Below are 16385 nucleotides of genomic sequence, written 5' to 3' on the forward strand. Positions count from 1 at the left end.
TTGAGCCAGTGAGCACCTATTTTTTTTCCCCGATGTGAACTTAAAATTTTATAATTGAAACATCTATGTCTGGTTTTAAGAAGTATGGAAACTACTTGTACAAAACCTTGAAGTTGCGAAATTTGTCGATTCTTTTGCCCATGGACAGTAATCTCGTTCTTAATTGCAAACAGTTTAACATGAGCAAATAGTGAATGTGCTGGTAAATAATGAAAGAAGAAAAGAAATCAAGAAATATTTTATTATCTCTCTTAGTCCAAATCAGACTATACAGTATATATATATAATATGTATAAGGTCATGAATAAAACTTTATTCTGAATGCTTCGATGCTCCACAGTAAGCGCTAGAAGTATCAAAAATGTGTACTGATATATAAGTATGGATTTAGAAATGCAATAGCTATGAATATAGAATTTAACTAATAACAGAGCTGCTGCTTTCATATTAAATAAGTACTCTGCAGGAATAAATACAAAGATATGCAACATTTAATATTACCTATCCCTTAGGCAATTATAAATATTACTATCATTAAAACATCTTCAATAAAAAAAAGAAACTTGTACTATCTTGGGTATATTAAAAATACACAAGAAAAAATTGGGTGCGGTAGTTTTATTTTAGAACATTTAATATATGTAATGGTGTTTAAATAATAGATAATTGACTTATGAATGAGATATAATTTACTAAACTACTGATTATTAATATAGTTTGAATTTATTCTATTGGTGCAGTTGGAATAAAATTGATTTTAAGCAAGTGAACTTTTATTATTATTAATGGACTTAATTTACAAAAATTTTGAATTATGTAGCAGACATGCATGATTATTGAATTTCAATACTTCGCCAATAAGCACACATGTAAATCTTTCTACGCAAATAAACCACTATATTTTTGTGACTTAAAAGGTATACGAAGTCACTTGCGCAATTAATGTTTTTTAATCTGTTTCTACGAATTTCTGCAATTAAATATACGCATTAAAAACGAACAATATAGCTTTAACAATGACTTAAATTTTCAAAAAAGATTTTATAATGTAAAATATGAATTTCGAAATAAAAATACTGGAATGAATACAATGCAAATTACAAATTAAAATAAGCTACGTGTCATAAATTTTAAGTTTTCAAACATATAGTGGGAAAACTTTCTGAGAAATGCACACTTTTTAACATCAGGTAAACACTTTTTCCAACAATTATATTTTTGCAAGTAGTTTTTTTCCAAGTATTTTTGTACTTATACCTTTAATGAATGCATTTCCTTTCAATTCTTTTTCATTTCAGGTTAATTACAATATTACTTTCATTAAAAACTTTTAGTTTAACATTTTAAGCGAATGCCACATATTTGAATATCACATTTCTTATTTACAATCATGTAAATGAAAAATGCGATATCAAAACTAAACTAGATAAATTTGCTTTTTAATGACTAAGCAAATGAAGTATTGTAAAATTGTCCCTGTAAGGTATGCAACATGGAGCATTTTTAAACGTACTATTAAAAATAACATTTCATATTTTAAAAAAAAAATGCTCGATGCATTTTGATCAAATGGATAAAGCTATTTTGATGACATATTTACTCCCTTCACATTTCATCCATGAGATCACTTCAACGACAGATGCTTACTTCATATTATTCTCTCGAATGTTTTGGGGAAAAAAATTTTCATTTTTGGAACATAATATTTTTTGTGAATCGCTAAGATAGAATTTATAAGATAATGTTAAACTTGATAAATGTTGCATCTAATTTCATTCATAAATAATTATAAGTCAAAACATTTTTTTTAATTCCATTTATTTTACGTTGAAAACTCATTATTTTTATTAAGTTCAAATATAAAGTTTTTGATTGCGAATTTAGTAAAATATCTGGAGAGTAGCAAAAATGTAATACTTTTTCATAAACATTGAAACTATGTGCAGTATAAGTTGATTAAAATTGTCCGAAAGAATATAAATAGGATTTGAACAAATACATCTTAATAGAAAATACTCACAAAAATAACTCATGAAATTAAAAGAAAGTTCACAGTTCAGAAGTGTAAAAAATGTTTCAGATGAATTTAAGTTTTAACACAATTATCACTAATCATGTTGTCTGACAAGATCACTCAATTAATACTTTCTGAAAGGTTTATAGATCCCAGGAAAGCATCTTTTATGCCGACTCACAAAGCATGATTTTATTAACTGTTGATTCTTTTATTACAAACTTGTTTCTATTACGATTCTGCAATTATTTTTTTAAAAAAAAACAGAACAAGCACCGCAAGACAAACATTTCACAGCCGATAAATTTGATGTAGATCAATACAAAGGTTGCTGCAACTAAAACCAACAGACTCGCTAAGAATGATTTTATCATTTACTTTTAAAATTGACTTTCTATGCAGTTATTAAAGCGATATCCTTTAGGGGTTATTTTGATAGTTTATGAAAATCATAATGTCCTTAAACATTCCTATGAGTTTAGTTTAAGTATATTTCTGTATTAGGTTGCAATAAATAGTGACATAATGAAATAGAACACTGGTCATCCATTCATTCACAACCAGTCTCAAAATAAAAAAAAGGTGTTAAAGCAGCAGCTCTGTCTCAATGATAGTTAGAATACTGAAAATTTACTAAGCAAGAACTAGATTAAGACTTTTTAGAGATTTTGTTCATAAGGATCGACAATGCTCATGAAAGAGATTTATTAACAAGAGTTGCATTGACTCCATGTAAGTTGATTTCATCTATTCTAAACATTCTAAAAAGTTCTTAGCTCTCTGTAAACACTCCTTAGTTTTATCTATATTCCGGGTTTATCACTTGCATTCATACAACTTCATTCTGAAAAATAATTCTACAACAATTCATTCGAAGGCAAAAAGTTATTATTTATTTACCTCGTCAAAAGAGATCCAATAATAGGAATTTAAATTGTCACTCGCAGGTGAGTTTAATACTTATTTAGGTTTCACGATTTAAACATCTGAGGGATTTTTATGTTCTTTAAAATATGTTTCGTGTTAAACAAAATTTAATAAAATATAACACTCTAGTACACAACGTGATTCAAATTAACCTAAACGTATTAAACATTCTTCGGTACTAGAGCGACCCAACCATTACAACAACCGATGCATTAAGTCTGGAAACGTGATATTTTTTTTATAAATTTCTATTGGAGCATGCACAAAAGCATTAAATCCAATAGAGCTAACAAAATTTAGTCAATTGATTTAGAAAGAGGTACAAAAAAATTAATTAAATCATTATTTTTTTAGACGTTAGAATGAAGGAAGAGTGACGATACCCTAAATTCTTATCCTAGCCAGAATTTACGGACATCCGTAATCTGTGTAATTTTCTTTTCAAATCAATCATGAAAAATTCTATTCACTGTTTCCTAAGGAAATGTCATTCCCCCTGTTTGTTTTATTTTCGAGTTAAAACATGTTGTGTTTGCTGTTATATTGACGTATTTTATTGATTAAAAATGGCAGCGCTTTCATTTTTGACGCACTTTACTAACATTTATATTAGTTGCCGGTACCAATTTCTCTGTTAGTAACCAAATTCTTATAAAATTTAAACGTTGCTATATAGAAATAGGTCATTTTTTGACTATGAGTTAATATTTACGGTACATTTGTGTCTCCAAAATATAACGACCTCGAAGTTATTACGCATATTTTCACCCGGACTACGAGGGTCGGTATATCGAGCGTCGACTGCAGTCTCCGATTGGAGGACGGCGGCTGCCGTGGAAAACATGCTGAGACAGCCTTGATTTGTAACAGGCTGCTCTAGTGAAAAGATTATTTTAATTTAATTAATAAGAAAAAGTCGCGATAGCATTACTTGATAAATATTTGATGAAATATGAAGAAATATTTAAAATAAAATTTTGAATTTAATTAAGAGTTTGAATCGAGTTCAAGAAATGTCTGACAGTACTGCGTTAATATAAGTCATCAAATTTACACGAACAATTCTACATTTTCATGTAGCAAGGGTTTTTTGAGGTTTAACAGTTGACATAAATAAGTGATGTCATATCTCGAGACCTCTAAAAGAGCAACTAGTCAGTTTTGAACGATCATGAATTACGTTTCTGATTAACTAGTTATTCAGTAGTAAGCATTTTTATTTCACTTTTAAAGTTTGAGCCAGTTAGAAAACTCTGCCATTCTGGTATATTTGTAACTTGTCAATTATTTCAAATGATTGCATTTTAGAGGAAAAAATTGCTTTGGAATCTGAAGTATAACAAAGTTTCAAATTCGAAAACAAATTTATTTACAATCCTGATTTTTTTTCTAGGTTCTAGTTGAGTTCGAATCAGCAATTCTTTGAAGTTTATTGGTTCATTTTAAATTATCTTGCTTAATTATCTTGTTTAAATTATTTAAATGTTTTCAAAATTTTATTTATTCTAGGCGATATTATTTCTCTTTTCTTTAAATTTAAATACATTCAAACACTATTAACAAGTATCTAACAGGTATAAAATAGAAATTTTTTATTCAAACATGGTATCACTACTGCCATGAAAAAAATTGGTACAATTGTTTTCGTATTATTTTAGTTAATATTATATTATTTACTTCTTACACATAACATGAATTGAATCATATGTTACGTTATCTTAAAATATATATTTTTTCCGTAATGTTCCACAGTGTTAAGAGGTATTAAACTCATGCTAGTGACAATTCGTTTTACAGATAAAATATTTTCTGCAGACAACAGTTAACAATAACAGGTTCAAGGCGGTTAGGTTCAAAATGACAATAAAGATTTGGTCCCCTAAAGCTCTTACTAAGCTAATAGGTTCGCAAGATATGTATAGTTTTGGGGGAAATATACTCCGAGAAAAAATAAGGTAACACTTTTCATAAAGAACATATAATACAATTTTAAGAGAAGGAATCATAAAGAAGTAAGCCAGAAAAAAAAGGTACACTTATCTGATCCTGTTCAAACAAATGCTAGGTTTGTATATTACCTCATGTCTAATTACATAAACCATCAAACAAAACAATGATTGTAAATTGTTTGCAAAATTCAACACATTCGAAAAATCACAGAGTTCATTATATCGTTAAAAAGAACAAATAACTAAAATTCAAAATGTGAATCGATTAAAAACAATACTAAATTTCTATATACTAAACAAATTCCCAAATATTTAAGTGGTGAAACTAACAAAGATATACACTAATAAATATTTTAAATAATAGAAAATGAACAGCATTACAGTAAACATTTAGGTTAAATTTATAAGAATTCAAAAATATTCAGGAATTCGAACAAGAACCTAAAAAATGCATTAACATAAATTTAGACTCAATACCAGAAGTTATTTTTAACTACCTCTTTACTCAATACATTATGCTATAGCCACTGTAAGAGTTATATGCAATATTATACTAATACTGAGAAGGTATTTATGTACTTTTATTGTAGAGGTATTTATGATTTCATTTTATTATAAAATATAACGATGAATTAAATGTATCTGGCTAAATCGACATAATTAAGTTTTCATTATTATTATAGTTAAATGCAGCAAATGTGTTAATTTCTAATTAAGTTGGTTAAAGCCGAGCACTCTTTCCTTAGTATTTAACTACAGAAAATTTTTTAAAAAAATTTTCCTGTTTTAATATTTCATTTTTTACTACTATTTAATGCTACATAGAATATTTATATTAACTATTGTTGTTGTTAAAAATTCTTCCAATAACAAAAATAAAATCATCTCTAAAAAGCATGATGATTTTGAACACAAAAACAGTCTTTAAATGCTGAGTTTTATTAAACAATTACATAATTATTCTGATTAACGACAAATAACATATTTTAAACTTCACCTGCAATTTAAATTTTTTTTATTTTGAAAACTAGAAACTAAACATATTTTATGACAGATCTTTCTTTTAAAAAAAAATTGAGCAAATTATGTTCAAGAACAAAATTTTAAATGCCTTTTTCATAAAGGAGTACACAAGGCTTCCTTAATAGCCCTTAAATGCCTTTTTCATAACAAGTGCACAATAAATGCATTTACATTCATTTAATGCGATGAAAACAAAAAAAAATATAATAAATATTACAAGATTAATTACTAATGAAAAAATAGTGTAAATAATGCTAATAGTGTAAATAATAGAAAAAATAGTGTAATTTAATAAATTTTTTTACACTTAAAGAAAACTTTCAGTAGTTTAAAACCACTTAGCAGTTTTGTTTTCAATATTAAATTTTAATACGAGACTGATGTAATAAAATTTCATTCTTCAATATATTATTAAAATTAGGAAATTATGTTATTTTACAATATTTTTTTTGCAGATTTTCTTTCGTATTTTTGTCATCATGGACCCTAAAATGGTGGGGGGGGGGAGGAACCTAAAAAGAGGTCTTTAAAAATAGTTTCTTTATAATAAAATATAAATAATGTCTTTTATAATTTTTCCAAAGTTTCGAATATTATTATTGTGTAAAGCTAATTATGAAAAGTTCTTTATGACAGAGTTTTGTCAGATTTAAATTTAAAGTTATTTTATTTCTGAAGAAATTTACAAAAACACTGCTAGACTATAACAATTTAAAAAACATTTACGTCATATATTATAAAATTTAGAAAATGCTAAGTCGAGATAATTTATTTTAAATTTAATTCGTTAGAAAGCTAATGATAATTTACTGTGTTAGTTTTATTTTACTAAGTTATTTAGTTCTTATAAATTTATGAAGCCAATTGGCTTTAATTTAATGAGTTAATTGTAAGTTTTATTTCACTAGGCTAAAAAAGACAATTGTGTTGGTAAAAGTTTAAATTTATCAACTTACCGTTCCATTTTTGAAAACTTAAAATAATTGAAAGAGACAAAGAAGTTTTGTTATTTTTGTTCTGTTATCTACTTGAAGTTGATAAATTTAAACTACGTATCTTTTAAATCATTCATTAAAATTATACTACATTAAAGCTTATTTCTATTGAAGGTATTAGAAATTACAAAACGAAATCAACCTAGTCAAACAATGTAAAAATAGAAAGTTTAATTTTTTCAGAAACATTAAACAAAATTTTGTGACATTAAATAAATGATAAATTAAGTGCAAGGAATGAGCAATGCTACTAAAATTATCATAACAATTACAAAATTAGTTATTATATTTAATTGACAATAGCAATTCACTTAACAAAAAAATTAAGTACAGCTTCAGAATTGGGGCAAAAATATTAATACAAGCGTTAAAAAATTAAACTTTTAATCGTAATTATTATTAAACAATAAATAAATATTAAAAACTAATACTTAAGCTTACACATTAAGTAAAAAATACATAACATTTAAGTACAGAATGCAAAAAAATAGGAAACAAAATGTTTGATACAGTTGAAAAGCTCTTAACAAAGATTGATTATTAAACTCTTTCAGGCCTCATTCGATAAGCTACTTTTATCGTAATTTTAGCTAAACGAATATCTAGCTATGCCATGCTAATTATTATTTTGTTTAGCCATTAATATTTAGCCATGCTTTATGCGAATTACTTGTAGCAGATACTGTCAAGAGAAAATTTCATATTAGACTTAAGCTAACGTAACTAAGTATTAATTAAAATTTTTAATAACGTTTTGAACTCAAAATCAATTTTGTTTCAGTACACAAAATCATTTAAAATTTTATTTTAAATTAGAGTTTTGGTTTTTTTAAGCATAAGCACGGCGTTATAGAGAAAAATAAATACTCTCCTAAAACAAAAACTGCCTCAGTGTTGAACCATAATAACGGTCACAATAATACGGTATAAACTTGCTTTAATCTTCATAGAATGAAAATTAAACTATATTTTCGTTAAAACTGAGCCGTAGTATCATCTCATAAAGTTTCAGAAAAGCACCAAATTAAGTATCAGCTCATTTAAACAACGACAACACGGTTCACCATCTCTCTAAAATGTCAAACAAGACCTGAAAGTGTAGAAAAAACAAGAAGAAATATTTGAGCTAATAAGAGTCTAAATAAGACACACTTTTAACGTAACCTTTTTCACAATCTTAACCTACACATTACATAGAAAGAAATTCACACTGTTAGCACTTCCTTTTGATTGTAATTTCACTTCAGGCATTTATATTAAAGTTTATATTATCCTCCTGGATCATGTGATAAACCGAGAAAAGTCTATAAATGTCTTACAGCGAAGTGGTTCCCCAGAAGTTGCTGCTCCGTTCCATCATTTTTGGCAAGTTTGATTTTCTTTAAATTGTTCACAAAACGAATGTAACTATGAACAATCTTTAACAACAGAAAGAAGAAGGTTTATATACATGTATAAATGTTTTTAGTGAATAATTAAATCGTCCGAATTCAAAGAGAAGGTACAGACGAACTTGCTTATAGTAATGAGTCCTAATTTAATAAGAACCTGGATTCAACGAAGATATAGGAAATCCTTGTTAAATCTAACGTAGCATAGCTCATTTTTAACGAGAAAATCCTTGGTTTTAGCGAGGAAACTACAATTAATAAAATTTTTACATAATTCCACTTCTCCAGCACAAATAATGTCTGCTTGGAAAAATACTTTTTTGATGTTTCTCGGGTTGACAAATTCCTTTTTGATGTCAACAATGCTTTTCGGATCACGAGTCTTATCCATAAAAAACAATAACTTAATCAAGAGACAATAAGGCAGTTTAAAGCAAATTAACTAACTTCTTTTGTACTGCACAGAAATAAAAAAAATGAATAGAAAGTCCAATATCTACAAGTTAGCAAGTATATATAGAAAATATTGCTATACATACAATATTGTATGTTAGTACGAGCAAACATTGCAGTCCCTTCGAGCTCATTATAAGCGAGTTCGACTGTATGTTTTCGTTTTCTTTTTGGTTAAAACAAGCATTTTTGGGGAATATGTGTTAGGTTAAAAAGAAACAATCTTTACAAGAAGTTTTATTTTGCATCTTGTTGGCAGTTTCGAATTCAATGCTGTTGTAATTTAAAACTTTATAAGATTTACTTTTAATCTAGAAATAAGGATACTTATTTATAAAACTATATAATCGTTCACACTTGATAATTTGTAAATAGAAGAAGTGTATAGTTTTTATTGTCAGAGGCAAAATGATAGTTTGTGATCACCCTCTCCTTTTAAGCATTTAATTATGCAGTCCTTTTATACATAAAATTATATTCTCCCAACTATATCAAAACTGAAACTATTGGAATCTACATCAATGCCTTTACTCCAAAAAAATAGAAAAAAACTTTATTAAAGTCATATTTTCTCAAGTTATATGAAGATATTAAACACCCGATTTTGCTTTTATAAGCTATAGCGTAAATATCTCTATACGAGTAGCTTAGGGAGAAAGAGGAGTAAAAACACTTGTGTAAGTAGTAAAACACATAGGAGTAAACACACAGGAGTAAAAACACAAACATCGCACACAGTGGTGGGGGGGGGGCAAGCCATGCCACTTTATTTTTAGACTATTGAAAAAAAATAGTTATTAAGCATATGAATAAAATTTTAAAAAATGACTAGGTGAAACAAGAAATAATGGCAAGAAAAACTTAACTTTAAATTACTTATTTCCTAATAAAATAATTTAATTATTAATTTAAATTATTTAATGTCCAGTGACAGGACACTCTTATCGCAAATGCTGAGATTATAATGACTATCTGAAAATCATAAAAGAATAGCAGGTAATGAGTTTGCTGACATTGTGGTCAAGGCTGGCTTTGACCATCCTCAACCTGATTCCATAGTTTTTTTATAGCAGAGATTGATTCCGGATTCAGGGATTTGAGAAGAAACAGAGGTTCGCTGAATGAAATTCTTTCCTACCAGCCCAACTATCATTCCCAAATCACTTTTAGAAGGAAAAAAAACAAGGCTTAACAACCTCACTAAATACTTGCACCGATTCAGTTTAGCAAATTTCCGTAACTTAACCTCTTATGTAATATTAACGGCACGTGCGGTGACCAATTGTTCTAGTCTTGAAGGTGCAGCAAAAGCTAATATTGTAAAAAAAAAATCCTTGCAAATTTCAAATTTCTTTAAACCTGCCCATCATGGCTTGATAGCACTGATGACAAGGTCTAGTGTAGGATGAAAACGATATTGGAGCACCAGAACAAATCAATTCCTCATTATTTTGCATTGTCAAGTCCTTATAGTTTGGCATCTTTACCACATTAGTATTAATCAGAATTAAAAAAATTCCCTCTCTCTGATGACTACTCATTAGCTGTAGTTTATACATTAAAATGGCAAAAAGCTTATGCAACAACAACAACACAGCAATATGGCACTGGTTGGTTCATTATTCATAGAATGACCTAGACATCCAATGATTTTGCAAACAGGCAAATTTAGGATATTTTTTTACTTCTACACACCGTTTCCCAGCCAATACTCTTTGTAAAAGGAAATAGGTGTCTCATGGTTATGCGATTTACCCTCTATCCACACTTTTCCTCTCTACTTTGTTACCAACTTAAGGGAATTCTCATTCTTTTTACTCTCCGCAGTGTGTTTTAGTAAGAGGTTGAAATATACTGGCAAAGGGGACGACTAGATATACTGGCAAGGGCTAGATTTACGGATACCATAGTAACAGAGAGGGGAATGTCCGGAGAGTGGGGAAATCAAGCAATCTTAAGCAGCCTATTCTACACTGGTGGACAAAATTAAGAGATGGAAAGCATTTTCGCACATTTATTCGCACATGTAAGATACCCGCACACCGCTCCATGAGTTTGACCATGGTTCCGTAAATGCCCAGAGGTACAGGCAGGAGGTTTTAGAGCCTGTCTTTTCAGGGGCGCTGTTGGCCCTGAGTTCCTTTTTATGGACGACGATGCGCGACCACATAAGGCTCTCATGGCTGATGAGTATCTGGAAAGCGAGGATATTCAACGAATGGATAGGCCAGCCAAATCCCCTGACCTGAATCCCATTAAACATGCTTGGGATGCTCTTGAGAGCTATTGCGATGCGCCAACTTCCCTCCAGAACCATTCTGGAGTTAAAAATTGCTCTGGTGGAAGAGTGGAAGGGTCTTCCACAAGTCCTCCTTAACTCCCTTATTAACAGCATGCATACTCGTTGTGCATGCTGTCTGTCTGTCAGGGGTGACCATACACCATACTAGAGGCAACACACACTGTACAAGCCTCACTTTTATCGTCATCTTTTATCCTTAAGTTCAGACTACATTGGATTTTTTGGCAATAGGTCTTGCCAGTGAATGGCACTTTCATTTTTGTTTTGCATACTTTATTATCATGGAATAAGCTATATCCATACCAAATTTCATTTATTTATTTTCAGTATTTTTTGAGATATTTGGGAAAATGTCTTCCATCTCTTAATTTTGACCACCAGTGTATTTAAAAAGAGTATAATAATATTTGAAACTGGTCTTCTAGTTCTGAGAAAGACTAAACATCTAAATAAGTCTGTGTGCAGAACTTCAAAAGTGTTTGAGTATATCTGCTACTACTAACACAATAATGAAGACACAGTGCCTTACTCCACTTTACCCAAAATCCGTTCCAGCATATAAAAAAAATTAGTTTTTCAAAGAGTGAAAACATTTTCTCTGAGAGAAATTTTTTCGAAGAATCTCAACAGGTAAAGTATTTCACATTAAAGTATTCCTAAACTTTAAAGAAACAAAAGAGCAGGAATCATGAGAAAATATGACCCATACAGTTGCATAGATTCTGAAAAAAAGTTAAATTTTCTGAAAAGAAGACTCAATTTGTGGTTGCATCAAACAGAAACTTTTAGGGGAATTTGTTTAAAAAAATACCCTAATATTTTAATTAGGGCCACATAGGGTTTTTCTAAGGGTTAGTTACTCTAATATTCGAAGTAAGGCAAATGAATTAGCTAAGCACTGAAGAATTAATAGATTTTTTTAATAGGGAACAACTTTGTTTATGCAAAATATATATGATCACTAAAAGAAATTTTTTAAGAAAAAGAAAAAGTTTTTTCCCCATATGAATTTATAAACTTCGTGCCGTTATAGCACAAATAGACTATATCGATTTTATTTATTTAAACCTTCAACAGAGTTCTTGTAAAAAGAAATATGCACAAAATAAGCTAATTTACTTCATTACATTGCTATTATTAAAAATATATCAAATCCAGTTAACAAACTGAAAACTTACAATTCAAATGTTTTTTAGAAACCTTGCCTACCTGATTCATATAAAGCTTATTTCTTTAGACAAACAGAAGCAGTTATAAACAACACCATTTTCCGTTAATTGTTAACTTATTTAACCATAACTTTAAACAGCAAAGCATCGTTTATACGTCTTTCAGGTGAAAGATAAAAATCGATTAATAAATGAAAATACGATTAACTGAAAAGTGTAAAAAAATAATCGAAATTTATCGTAAATATAATAATTTTGGTAGCTTAATAACATTTATAATTTGGTGTTTATAATTGATACATAAAACAATAGAGCTACAGTGAAACCTGTCAAGTCGACCACCTCTTAACGTTGACCTCCAGTCAAAATTGTATTGAAGTGATTTTGAATGCTACTCTAAACCCTTCATAAGTTAGCCCACAAAAAAAATAATTTTTAGGAAATTTATTATGCTACTATACTATGTATTAGAATTTCACTGAACAAATAAAGTGCTTTAGAAAGCTAACCTTAACCCCTTTGTAAGTTGACCATGAGCATATGGTAAAACTATTGATGCTCATAAACTTTACACGCTTTCTTATATATATTTAAGAATGACATGGTATGGAAAAAGGATTCATAACCTTCTATAACTTGACTACCTGTCTACAGCTGACCAATAAAGCAATGCACCACCTGTGGTCCAACTTACACAGATTTCATTGCATTAATAATTATAATTTTAAAACAAATCATCAGTTAGAAAAGGGGAAAAAATATAGTTTTAACTCATATCTTGAGTGCACAAATTTATACAGGAAGACGAAAGTTAAAAAAAAATCCAGGCCAAACATGTATAAAATAACAAAAAACGACGTATAAAAAAATTTGAGCTTTTTTCCAATGTTTAACGGATTATTTTAATAAGAGATAGATTAAGAATGAATTGCGACGGCAATAAAACGATGTATAAACGAAAAAGACGCACAATTTTTTAACGTATAAACAGTACTTTACTGTACTTCATTGTACATCCTATAACATAATACACACACATTGCATATAAATAACGAATTCCATATTTATAAATCTCCTTATTTCTATCACAAAACAATTCACTCAACTATTTTGAAAACTCTTTTTTAATTGAATTGGCTACTTAAATGAATGATAGATGATTTCTCAAGTGCTAATTCTTAGGGTAACAAAGAAGGGTTCATACTTTGATCTTACGTAAACTCCATCTTCATTAGATGATCACCGAGTGTTTTATACTTTTCTTTAATGGGTGCTCCGTCGAGATGAATGGAAGAAAAATATTTTTTTATTTAAAAAAAGGAAAAGAACACTTTCGATGGAACTCCTTGGAGAACAGCACTCGCAGTTAACTGCTAAACTTCACTCTTATTTATTTTAAGAAGGAAAACTTAAATTGAAGGTTATCTACGAGGCTCTTTAATTGGAAGTTGTAGTTTTAGAGGGTCCCTGAGCCTACGCAAATCGTCTTCTATGTGGTAGATTTGATCCTTGAGGGCGTTATAACGTTTTACGTCCCATCCACCTTTTTTGGCTGATTTGTGGAAACCAAATAGAGTTTGGCGATCACATACGTCCGGAAGTATGTACTCCTGAAATTTATAAAGTGAGAGAGGGGTTAAAATCATCTAACTTTTTTATTTAATACTCTCTTAAAAAATAATATGAAATATAAAACCTTATCACTTCGCTCATGAGCTGAAATAGTAGCACAACTCAAAAAACACGACAAAGGACGGGTATAAATATGAAAATACACATTCTTTCAGCTGCAATGCTAGCACAACTCATAATTCTACTTGAAGATAATCTTTGTTTCAGCAAACCAAAACATTTCTTATGCAGTTTCCTTAGGAATCATGATTTTTTGAGTTGTGCCGCTATGTCAGCCCATGAGTGACTTAGTAGTTCATAAAAATTTATTCACTTTCAATTAAAACACAGTATTATTTTTTCAAATATAATTATTTCTTTAAATGCGTTGAATGCTCCATTATGAGAATGCTTAGGAAAAAGAGCTAAAAATTGAACAGAACTTTTTTTTATGCAATTATTCATCCCGGTATCATTCAATTTTTCACTCAAAAAAGCTGTGACATAAAAAAAAAATCTACTTTTTCTAATTAAGTGACGAAAATATCAGTCAATCTTAAAAATAAATAAATAAAATAAAATAAAAGCAAGATCAATTAGCGTTGAACAACAATACAAAATTCTAAATAATATTTTCAGATAAACAAACGACTTTCAACGCTTATCGTAATTTACAAAACGGTCCCAATACTAATTTAATGTTTCGATGCATTATGGAAAATTTTTGAAAAAAAAGGCCTGAATAAAATTTATAACTTCTTGTTTTCAAATGAAAATAATTTTATAAAAAAGCGCGTGTTTAATAACTTTACATAGAAACGAAAAATAATAAAACTTCCTGCACATACTGCTATACTTCTATTTATAATTACTCATATAAAAAGTTTCCCAAATGATACGAAAAAAAATTGATGTTAGTTTTTAACATTAGACAATTTTACAAGCCAGTTCTCAAAAAATATTAATTAGTCATTAAAAACATACGGACACTTCACATAAGGTAGAAATAATAACGTTAACAGCAGCTAATTATGAATTCTATTGATTCACTACTTATGGAATAGAAATTCTTCATTACACAAAATTAAAATTATCATAACAATTTTCATAGAATTTCAGGACATGAGATTAGGTTAAGCAATAAATTTTAGATTAAAAAATATCGGCATTAGTATTCGCTAATTTTTCTCTGTTCAATCCTATACTTCACGTGTAAGAACAACAGAAATATTTTACACAAACGCAAGAAAATACTTAAATATCCGAAATATTGTTATAAGGATGGATTATGGTAAGTTTTAAGGTCAAGTGCCATTGCCCAATATGCATTTAACCAGTACTCCGAGCACTGATGCTTCTCCTAACTTATCCTCAGCAGATATTAAAATATCGAATAAATACACCGAAGAGCCATTACATTATGACCACCCTCCATCTATAACAATGTGCTCGCCCAGGTTTTCATGGTTTCTCGCCCAGGAACAATGTTTTCATGGGGCACATTAGGACCCATAATCCTCATAGAACAATCCCTGACGTCTGTAAGCTACTTGAACATAGTTGCAGACCAGGTTCACCCATTCATGGCAACAGTTTTTCCTGCGGGGGATGGTGTTTACCAACAGGATAATGCACCCTGTCATAAGGGTCGAATCGTCGAGGAACATTCCAGTGACTTTCAAGTCATGTCTTGGCCCCCAAATTCACCTGACCTTAATCCAATAGAGTATTTGTGGTCCTACTTGGAAAACCAAATACGTGCTGCCACACTACCTCCTCGCAATGTGAGGGAATCGCAGGACCAGTTGGTGAGCGCTTGGTACCAGATACCTCAGACTACCTATCAGCACCTTGTGGAATCAATGCTACGGCGGGTGCAAGCAGTTTTGAGGGCTAAAGGTGGTCCTACATGTTATTAGCAAGGTGGTCATACTGTAATGGCTCTTCGGTGTATAATAATATCAACGAATAAATTAATATCAAATCGGATATAACAAATATTTTGGACATTCACCAAAGTGACTATGTGATTGTTGACATTCACAGGTAAAAGTCGACATTCTCTTGATTTCGGTCATTCACGGTAACATCCTCACCTTTAGAGAACTGCCCATAGGCATGAAACACATTGAATAGTAAATAAAATTACCTGTCTGGTGAGCACAAAATAGGCATACATGGCTATCGTTGTTCCATAGGTGATAAAATAGGTGACGGGTTCCATGATATCCCACGAATACTCCCACCACGTGAGACGAGCCAGCACTCCAAACTGTGCCCCCATCAGAGCCAGACCGAACCAAGACAGTGCTGTAGAACGTTTTTGAGCTTTCGTCAGAAATTCATCTCGCTTCTGTAAAAACAATCAACAACACATAACATTTAATCTTTAGGCTTGCTAGTTCAGGCCTCCCATAAAAATCATGAGGACTCATAAAAGATATTTAATAAGTCTCCAGCAAATTAATTAATGGGTTTTAGATGTATGTAAACAGAAAAGGTAGAGCTTGTACATAATTAAACCAATGAGCTGCAGACGCACATTTGCTTG

At 29.9% G+C, this 16385-nt stretch overlaps 1 protein-coding gene across 2 annotated transcripts in view; it reads right to left on the reverse strand.

Moving 5' to 3' along the window:
* Nucleotides 1-223: 223 nt before the first annotated feature.
* Nucleotides 224-16385, reverse strand: part of LOC107439563 (mitochondrial calcium uniporter) — a 131749-nt gene continuing 115587 nt past the window's right edge. For both annotated transcript variants that reach the window (XM_043050005.2, XM_043050006.2), the window contains 2 exons: nucleotides 15984-16187; nucleotides 224-13833 (listed from right to left, as the gene is read on the reverse strand). In XM_043050005.2, the coding sequence (XP_042905939.1) occupies nucleotides 13645-13833; nucleotides 15984-16187 (393 nt within the window). In that variant the 3' untranslated portion in view covers nucleotides 224-13644. The remainder of the gene's footprint in view (nucleotides 13834-15983; nucleotides 16188-16385) is intronic.

The sequence above is a fragment of the Parasteatoda tepidariorum genome, chromosome 4 (genome assembly GCF_043381705.1).
Source record: "Parasteatoda tepidariorum isolate YZ-2023 chromosome 4, CAS_Ptep_4.0, whole genome shotgun sequence".
NCBI classification, from domain to species: domain Eukaryota; kingdom Metazoa; phylum Arthropoda; class Arachnida; order Araneae; family Theridiidae; genus Parasteatoda; species Parasteatoda tepidariorum.